The sequence below is a fragment of the Rosa rugosa genome, chromosome 1 (assembly GCF_958449725.1).
Source record: "Rosa rugosa chromosome 1, drRosRugo1.1, whole genome shotgun sequence".
In the NCBI taxonomy this organism is placed as follows: Eukaryota; Viridiplantae; Streptophyta; class Magnoliopsida; order Rosales; family Rosaceae; genus Rosa; species Rosa rugosa.
Genome location: NC_084820.1, coordinates 60280817 through 60290262, shown reverse-complemented (window position 1 = coordinate 60290262; position 9446 = coordinate 60280817). Strand labels below are relative to the sequence as shown.

Genomic DNA, 9446 nt, shown 5'->3' with positions numbered 1-9446 from the left:
TATAATATAAGTTTTCAAAGCCCATTATCAGATTCTAGTACATAAGGAAAATATAAAAAATTAACTTATCCACAATTATAAGCAATCGTGGGAAAATATCATGACTACAGTGCCGGATACCATCTCACTTCACCCAAACAGTGGAAGTTCCCACCCTTGTTTTAAAGTGTGGCAATACAAATGTTGCCTTTGCCCATTATTGTAGTAGTGATGATTTAGTTATCTTGTGTTTGCAAGTGCATAGTGTGATGAATAGAGACATTTCTACTTTAGAAGTTTGACATGGATTATACATATTTAAGCTGTCTTTTGATTTTGATGCTGTCTACAGTTGGAAAATTGGAATTTAAATGCTCTTAGTAAAGTCAAAAGTTTGATCGTGATTTCCTAGGATTTCGTTTACAGGTTATGTCGCTAGTCTTTTGCACCTGGAATACTATATGCTATGGATACTCTGAGCTTCATGGAAGAATCTAGGGTCATGCCTGCTAATCAATTGACCATTGATTGTGGTGGCCATATCTTATGTTAGAAATCTAGAATATTGAAGCTACATAGTTTCCTGGCACAATCGTTTCGGTTCATTTCCTTATTCAAGATCTAGCCTCGTTTGTTCAAAAAAAGTTTTGGTCTCTGTTACCTGATTTCTACTGAATATAATTGGGACCTTTACCATGTATCTCTTACACCTTCTTCTGTTTTGATGCGATTGATAACTGTCTCTCAAAGTCATACTTCATATATGAACTATTTTTATGTCTCCACTTTGTCTGTGTATAATTTTTAGATGATACTTGGAATAACACACTTGTTTATTACTTGCTCAAGAGTTGCCGCCTTCTTCTCGGAAGAATAATTAATCCAGGTCACTGTTGCAGCAATTTGTTCTGTGATAAACACTCTTGATCTTTCCTCGGCCACTTCGTTTCTATGAAGTTACGAGTTAAACATAACTCATTGTCAGATTTGTTGGTAAGCTAGTTGGTCAGTTACTATGTGCCGTTAATCATATCCAGGTATTGAATGAGCTCTGGTTAGGTTTGGTGTGGTCTGGGTGTCCCATGGTTGGTTCAGACTTCATAGGCCACTTGAAATTGCATTGAGTGGAAAATTGAGCAAGATGTGCCTTTGCTTCAAAAACGATCAACTCAGCCAGCTAGGATGTCTAAGAAGGATGTCTATCTTGAAGGTCTGCTTTAGCATAAACAAATTCCCTTCCCTTGTGGGACTATCATATAAACTGTGAAATGGTTCAAAAAGTATTAAAAGATGAAAGGGATTAATTACGTTTACTACTATGCTGACATTTTTTGAAAGATGCAATTGACATCAACTTCTTGCTAATGTTCACATTTTCATCAATCCAATTATGATCGCTTAGTACTCCTCGTATATTCAATGTAAGAAGAATATATTATGATGAAAAGTGTACCGTGCGCTTGGCAGCATTGAGTGAAGGCAGTGTGGCAGTTGGGTACAATTTAGTGTGCAGTTGAGTGCATCGGAGGTCTTCAACTTCTGATAAAAAGTCCCATCTAGTTCCTGGGCGGCGGCAAAGGTATAAAAATCAACATGGTTTAGGTTTTGAAATCGCCACAAGTAATATACGATTGCGGATGCCACTCTCAAAAGTCGCCATAAGTAGGAATTTTGGTTAGTATGTTTGACGAACAATTTGAGCAAGAGGCATTTGTTTCCGCCCTATAATGTTTGGTCACTGAATTTGGATATAATCTTTAAGATATCTAAGTATGCGCTATTCGTGCCAATCTGGCTTTGGAAATTATTAATGAAATCTTATTCTTTTGACGAAATAGGTTTCATCATTTCACAATAAAAAAATTAAAAAAAAGTTAATGGCCTTAATACCTACTACATTTTCTCTGTATTGTTAGTTTACATACAAACTTATCTATTTTACTCAATAACAAGATAACTTTTCCAAATTTTTTCATTTTTGCGTAATAGGGGAAAAATCATGGGTATTTGATTCATTAAGCCTAAAAGAAATCATCAAGTTAAGGGAACAGTTTCTGGGCTCTTTCCGACCCGAGCCAAATAACTACGATATTTTTTTTTGGTAGAAATTGCTATATAAACCCAATAAATGGTTTTGAGGGTTCTAAAGTCGCCACAACTGAAATGGCGGATGGTCAGCAGCAACTCGTTTTCTCCGAGTCCCATGACTTGAATGATATCTTCATTGAGATCCTCTTGAGGTTGCCCGCTAAATCTTTAGTCCGATTCCGGTGCGTATCCAAAGCTTGGCGGGAATTGATCTCAGAATCTAATTTCATCAAAAATCACCTCTCCCACATCGACACCAAAAACATCCTCAACTTGAAGCTTCTTCTCTCAACCAGTCCTTCCCAAGCCATAGACTACGTAGCACTATCCAACATCGCTAGTTCCAATAAAAACTCTCATTATTTTTCACTTACCAAGATCGGATTGACCCAATGTCATGGATTTGGTCTTTTTTAGCACTAACCAATTCGATTAGCTAATTTTCGAAAACGGAATCAGCTAGATATTTCAAAAACTAGCATCTCAGTTTTAAGTCATTGGTGTTAGCTCAGTGGTTAGAGCATCCACTACCTATGTACGAAGTCATGGGTTCGAGTCACCATGGGGGCAGGAGTGAAACCCTTTGATCCTCTTTAAAAATGAGAAAAAAAATAAAATAAAAAAAATAGTGAGAGAGGATTGAGAATTGAATTAAGACTAGACTAGATCAAGGGTTCGATTTCCTTCTGATAACATCAAAAAAATAAAATCTCGGTTTCAGTTTTATACTGTCGGAATAGTGACAAAAAAAAAAAAAAAAAAAACAATGTAGTTTACTTTATGGTAATTGGGTTGGACTTGGTAAAATAGTTTGAGTTGGACCCAACCCAAAATGACTCTGATCACCGGTCGACAGGTTCTCATTTGAAATTGGGGGAAATGCTCTGCAGTCGCCACTTCGCAAACTGAAACACTTGAAAGATGTCGGACGCTCTCTGCAGTCGGCGGCAGAAACAAGTAGTTCACTCCGGTTCCGCACCTAGCTCCGAGTCTGTTGATTTAGATTGTGTCATTGTCGAAATCCTGTCACGGCTACCGGCCAAATCTTTACTCCGATTCCGGTGTGTGTGCAAAGCATGGCGGGCCTTGATCTCCGATCCTTATTTCATCAGAAAACACCTCAGCCGCATCAACACCAAAAGCAGCACCAGCTACTCTCTCCTACTCAAAGAACAAATTTTCCGATCTGCAGAGTACGAAGAAATATTGAAGAGTTTGAGCCATGATGGTCCTCTTCCGAGCAGGAGGCTTGATTTTCCGGTACTTGATCGACTGGTTTGTATTTCTAACATTAGAATAGTTGGCAGTTGCAATGGCTTGATATGTCTAGTAGTTGATATTAATGCTGAAAATTTCCTTACCTTTATGTTATGGAATCCTTGTACCGGAGAATGCCAGGTCCTACCACAGCCTCCCGTTCATGCCTCCCGAGGACGTTTTTTCGGGTTCGGTTATGATTCAATCACTGATGATTACAAAGTAATACTGGGAAGCTATAAACCTGGTTATTCCTCTGTTGAAAATGTTGAATTTGTTGTTGCTGTCTTTATGCTAAAAAGGGGTTCATGGAGGAAGCTTGAAAGGCTCAACAGGTATTTCTGGGTGAGTTGTGAAGGGTGTTTAGTTAACGAAGCTCTGCATTGGGTATTGGAGGAAGTGGAAGACGGTTGGTTAATTGCTTCAAAAATGGTGTCATTTGATCTAGCGGAGGAAAAATTTCATGAGATTCCATTCCCCTATCCTCCCAATCCAAATGACAGGCTGGGTTTTACTGCCCAAGTTGGAATTCTTAATAATTGCCTAGCTCTAGAGTTTATGACCATGGGTGACAGAGGTGGGTGGAATTTGAAGATGTGGGTGCTGAAGGACTATGGAGTCAAGGGATCTTGGACTGAAGTCACAAGCATCCCTTCAGAGGTTGTAGATGATGAGTATACATGCATGGCATGCATTTCTGATAATGGTGAGATTTTGATGCAGCTGGACGTTGCAGGCCCCTTGGCATTATATAATCCCAAGGAAAAGACATATAAGACTCTCATGGGCTATGGTGGTTACTGGTATGAAACTGCTACTTATATAGAAACTTTAGTTTCACCATTAACCGGCAGTACTGACGCAGTCATGTGAGACCAACCCAACGTGTCACCTTCATCGCATTCCTTTTGTATGAGATGTTGAAGTCGTATGCGTGTCTATGTTTTGCTCCTTCTGTATGGGATGCTGTAGTCATATGTAACGTTTAGATTTTTCCTCTGCTCACTCAATGTCTTATAATCCAATGATAGTTAGAGTTAGAGGTAGTTAGGAGTGCCACTTTTAGATTCAAGTTTTACCTCAACTGTTTGTATTTGAGTCATTACTTCTGAGGTGAAAACTGAAACTGATTAGGACTCTCTGGATTAAATATAACTTGTGCTGTCAAGATGACTCGCATTGGTAAAACTTTTTTATGTGGTATGCCTTTGCCTCTTTATGTTGGCTACTCAAGTTTCATGTTCTACTTGCCCCTTATTTTTGGTGCAACTGCATGACTTTTCAGAATGCAGCATGGTAAGCTTCATTTATGTTTTGATCTATATAAATAAGAAAGAAAAGTATTCATTCCCCTTGAGTCCGAATCACTTTCCTTATTTCTTCCCGAACTTTCACTTTCCTTTTCTTTGGATTTCACTTTTAGTGTTGCAAGTTTATAGCTATTTACTGGTGCTTATAATATTTGCATCTATTTGTTCTATGACAAGATGATGTGTGCATGAGCTTATCCTTCTCACCTTTTTTTTTTTTTTTAAACTATGAATTTATCATGTCAATTCAAGCAGATAGTCTTCAAGAGTGTCGATATGTATTAACCTGCTCCACATAGAGCATACTTAGTATTATGTCAATCTATTTATTTGATCCCGTTTCTATACCCTACTATTTGGTTCAGCTGCATAATTGGGGAGTTTAAACTGCTAAATTTCACAAGCATGATTTAGTTATCTTGTGTTTGCAAGTGCATAGTGTGATGAATAGACACATTTCTACTTTACAAGTTTGACATGGATTATCCATTTTTAAGCTGTCTTTTAATTTTGATGCTGTCTGGAGTCGGAAACTTGGAATTTAAATGGTCTTAGTAAAGTCAGAAGTCTGATCAGGATTTCTTGAATCTCATTCCTCTTGTGAAAATTTGGAACCACTTTTGTTCATAAAAAGTTTAGGTCTCTGTTACCTGATTTCTACCATGAATCTCTTAACACATTCTTCTGTATGATATTTTCATGCAATTGATACCTGTCTCGCAAAATCATACTGTATATATGAATCAGTTTTATATCTTCCTTTTGTCTTTGTATAAGTAGAATGTTTCATCTTATCCCTATTATTTTGTTCAACTGCATAAATGTTTGGAATTCAATATGGTAACATCATTAATATTTTGACGTAATATTCATTCCCAAGAACTCTTTTTGTCAAAATCACCTTGTTTATTTCTTCCTGAACTACCATTCAACTTCTTTTTTTTTTTTTTTTTTTTTTTTGGAATTTACTTTTATATGATGTAAAGTTTATAGCTATTTTACAAGATAGACTCCAGGTGCGTATGTTGTAGAGTTTCTAATACCGTGTCATGCTTTGCTATACTTTGCCTACTCCTTTCATACATTTTCTGCATTTTGTTTTTGCAAATCTTGTTGTGTTTACACACTTTGAAACACACTATAAGGCAACCAAAGAAGCAAGTAGATATTCATTGTAATCCCTAATATCTGGTCAGCTGCAGGAATTTGGTGTATTTGAAATGCTGGAGTCACGAATTGCTATAACATTCATTCGGCTATCTTGTGTTTGTGAGTGAATAGTGTTGTTGAATATAAGGATTTCTACTTTAGAATAGCATGCATCATTAATCTGTTTTTTAATTTTGATGCTGGTTAGAGTTGGAATATATACGCTCACAGTAACGTTGGAAGTTTGATCATGGTTACTTGAACTCGTTCTAGTCTGGAAATGTTGGAAACCTTTTTTGCATTTTTAAGAAGTTTATATATTTCCATGGATCTGATTTCCATTGAATAAAATGGAATTTTTACCATAAGTCTTTTAAACCTCATTCGAGTTCTGTATAATATTTAGATGTAATAGGTATCTCTATATTTCCACTGATCTGATTTCCATTGAATAAAATGGAATTTTTACCATAAATTTTTAAACCTCCTTCGAGTTCTGTATGATATTTAGATGTAATAGATATCTCTGCCCAATTGCACCAACAAAGAAATACACTCGTGTTGCAGTTTTTGTCTTCTGACAATAACTATTGCAGCAATTTGTCCTGTGATAAGCATAAGAGGCTGCACTTTTCAGTAGTTTTCACCTTCCAAGGGCCCTCCCCCCAATTTTGTTTCCATTAATGTAGTCAGATCTCTTAGGGAATCTCTGGCCTCTGCTGTCGAAAGTCATATCCATTTACCAGCAAGGGTTGGCAGGATTGGCAAAAGCAAGGTCTTGCCTTGGTTGGCACCCCATCCAAGGTTCGAGCCCCAAAGTTGTCAATTTATCCATTGCTGGTAAGTTGTTGAGTGCCGGGGTCTTGCGGGGCCCATGTGAACGCTGGTGAAAAGTGCCAAATTCACGGGTGTCTAAGTCATCTTGAGGCTTGATTGCGGATACCTGCGGGTCCTACCACCTGACCACTTCAGTGTGGTAGTGTGGGCTTTGGGACGTTGCGGGGTCTGTCTACTCCCAATTGTAACCGGTTCGGGGCCCAGATGTTAGTTGGGCTCCTGCCAAGGCCTGCCTCGAGTAATCGGGGCAAACGGTCGATCATAAAGTTCCTGGGCCGGGGGGTCCTGCCTTCCCCCCTCCCAAATACTTCCTGCCAAAAAAAAAAAAAAAGTCATATCCATTTTAAAATTTGACACCACAAATGTCATTATTATTTATTCAAATTTTGCATCTTTAATCCATTAGACCTATATCTAGGACCAATATTTATTTTAATCATTTAGACAATCATTCAACTACAATATATATATATATATATATATTTTTAAATATAGTATTTCATTAAATTCAATAGTGATTACAATAACTTAGAATGACATCTTTGATACAATCAGGAGCAATAACAAACCATACTTTCTAAATAAATCAAAGCATGTCTTGCAAGATTATGAGCCTCTTTATTAGCTTCTCTAGGGACCTGCTGCACCTTGAAGTCCGGTTTTCGCCGTAAACAATCCCTTACCTCTTCCATTATCAACCCCAAGCTAGAAAGATCAATGGCCTCTCTGTTCAGAGCTTGCACTAAAGCTAAACAATCTGACTAAAAAATAACCCTTTCCAACGAACGCCCCATCCGTATTACACTTTGTCCATCCCGGTGCCAGAGCAGACCATTTTGGATGCTGTCGGAGACTCGGTTGTTTCTCCACGGTATTTGCCTTCTTTACTCTTCTAGCCAACCCAAACTCAACATGGATGCCTCTTGGGGTATCTACTGCTTCCCTTCCCATAGTTGCAGGTTCCGATTCTTCCAAATGGCCCACAACACAACAAGACTCTTCGCAAATTGCTCCTTGGACTGAGCCACTAACAATGCTAACAAAAACTCCTTAAAATCCCTGTGAGTAGTATCCACTACTATATTTGCAGTATCCCACATATTTGGCGCATAGGGGCACTGCACAAACAAGTATGCATCTTCAGCTTGACTCGGGCACAACAAACACCCCATATCACCAGAATAACCTTTTCTACTTAAGGCAACCCGTGTAGGCAGTATCATAGAGCAGCTTCTCCACGCATGTAATGCCACATTGCCTGGCACTTTAACACTCCAAATAGCCTTCCACAAATCTTGGAAAGGATCAAGCGGTAATGGAGGAGCCAAAACTAGGCTAAGAGCTACATCTTTAGCAACATAGTAGGCACTATTTGTGGTGAAAAGCCCCTGTTTTTGAAAATGCCATATTAACCGATCTGGTAGCCTTCTTCGCCCCAATGGTATAAAGAGAATAAGATCAATATCCGCTGGTGAAAAGTACGCCTCCAGCTTGGTCGTATCCCAACAATGTAGAATAGGATCAATTAATTCTGCCACAAACTGTGGTGCCCCTTGAGGAGGAGGTGAAGAAGGGCATCTTGGGTAACTATCCGGAATCCATCGGTCTCTCCAAATCTCAATGTTTTCACCATTTCCCACACGCCATCGAAGACCTTGTATCAACACTTCTCTAGCCTCCATGATACTTCGCCACAAAAATGAAGGACAGGTACCTAATTGCGCATGTAGGAAATCACTCTCAGGGAAATATAAAGCCTTATAACTGTTTCGCAAGCATGGCCATGTTAAACCAATGAAGATTTTTAAAACCCATACCTCCCTCCTGTTTAGGAACACAAAGTCGTTCCTATGACTGCCAATGAATCTTAGTTTTTTCATCCGTATCTCCCCACCAAAAGTCGGAACATAGTTGATGCAGATCATCGCATAAACCCACTGGAAACATATAACTGGTCATAACATAATTTGGGACCGTTTGAGACACTGCTTTAATCAGGATTTCTTTCCCAGCACCACTTAACAATTTAGCTCGCCAACTAATAAGCATTTTAGACAACTTCTCTTTCAAATAACTGAAAGCTGCAGATTTACTGCGACCCACATGTGTAGGTAAACCCAAGTATCTATCATGCTTATCAACACAATGCACCCCCAATATCTGCGCTAAGGCCAATTGTCTACTCAAATCCAAATGACGACTGAAAGCCACACTACTCTTCTGTAGGTTAATCTGTTGCCCAGATGCTATCTCATACGTATACAAAATATTATGAACATGTTGACATTCCTCCTCATCAGCAGTTCCAAACAAAAAACTATCATCTGCAAATAATAGGTGATGTAGCACAGGGGCCTCTGGATTAAGTTTCATACCCTTCACCCACCGTTGTCGCACAAAATGTTGTATAAGAGAAGACAAACCTTCAGCACACAATATAAACAAGTCAGGCGACAATGGGTCTCCCTGACGGACACCTCTCATTGGCTTCACATAACCACAGACTAGGGCTGGCAAATTCTCCCGAATCAAACCGTACCAATCGCATCCGAGCCGAGCCAAGTGAATTGGTAGCCGAAAAGTCAATAACCGAAAACTTGGTACGGTTGTACCAAACCGACTACATGAAGACGGTACGGTAATGATATGTAATTTTATACATTTACGGTATACCGTACCGTACCATATAATTTATAAATATTTTTTATTTTATTTTTTATTAATAGTGTGGGACTGTGGCAGTGTGGGTACTCCACTACTCTTCCAAATGGCAATATATAATTATAAATATTCCTCCTCTACCTCACCAAGTCACCATCACGATTT

The 9446-nt window shown here is 38.6% G+C and overlaps 2 protein-coding genes across 2 annotated transcripts; one reads left to right on the top strand and one right to left on the bottom strand.

Annotated features, from left to right (window-relative positions):
* Positions 1 to 2895: 2895 nt before the first annotated feature.
* LOC133743509 (F-box/kelch-repeat protein At3g23880-like) lies at positions 2896 to 4702 on the top strand. The gene has a single exon (XM_062171472.1). It carries the CDS (start codon positions 2989 to 2991, stop codon positions 4195 to 4197), a length of 1209 nt encoding a protein of 402 aa, XP_062027456.1. The 5' UTR covers positions 2896 to 2988; the 3' UTR covers positions 4198 to 4702.
* A 2850-nt stretch (positions 4703 to 7552) lies between these two features.
* On the bottom strand, positions 7553 to 9104 carry LOC133731938 (uncharacterized). The gene is made up of 3 exons (XM_062159389.1): positions 8559 to 9104; positions 8438 to 8444; positions 7553 to 8334 (listed from the first exon to the last, which is right to left on the bottom strand). Exons 1-3 carry the CDS (start codon positions 9102 to 9104, stop codon positions 7553 to 7555), a joined length of 1335 nt encoding a protein of 444 aa, XP_062015373.1.
* Positions 9105 to 9446: the final 342 nt, after the last annotated feature.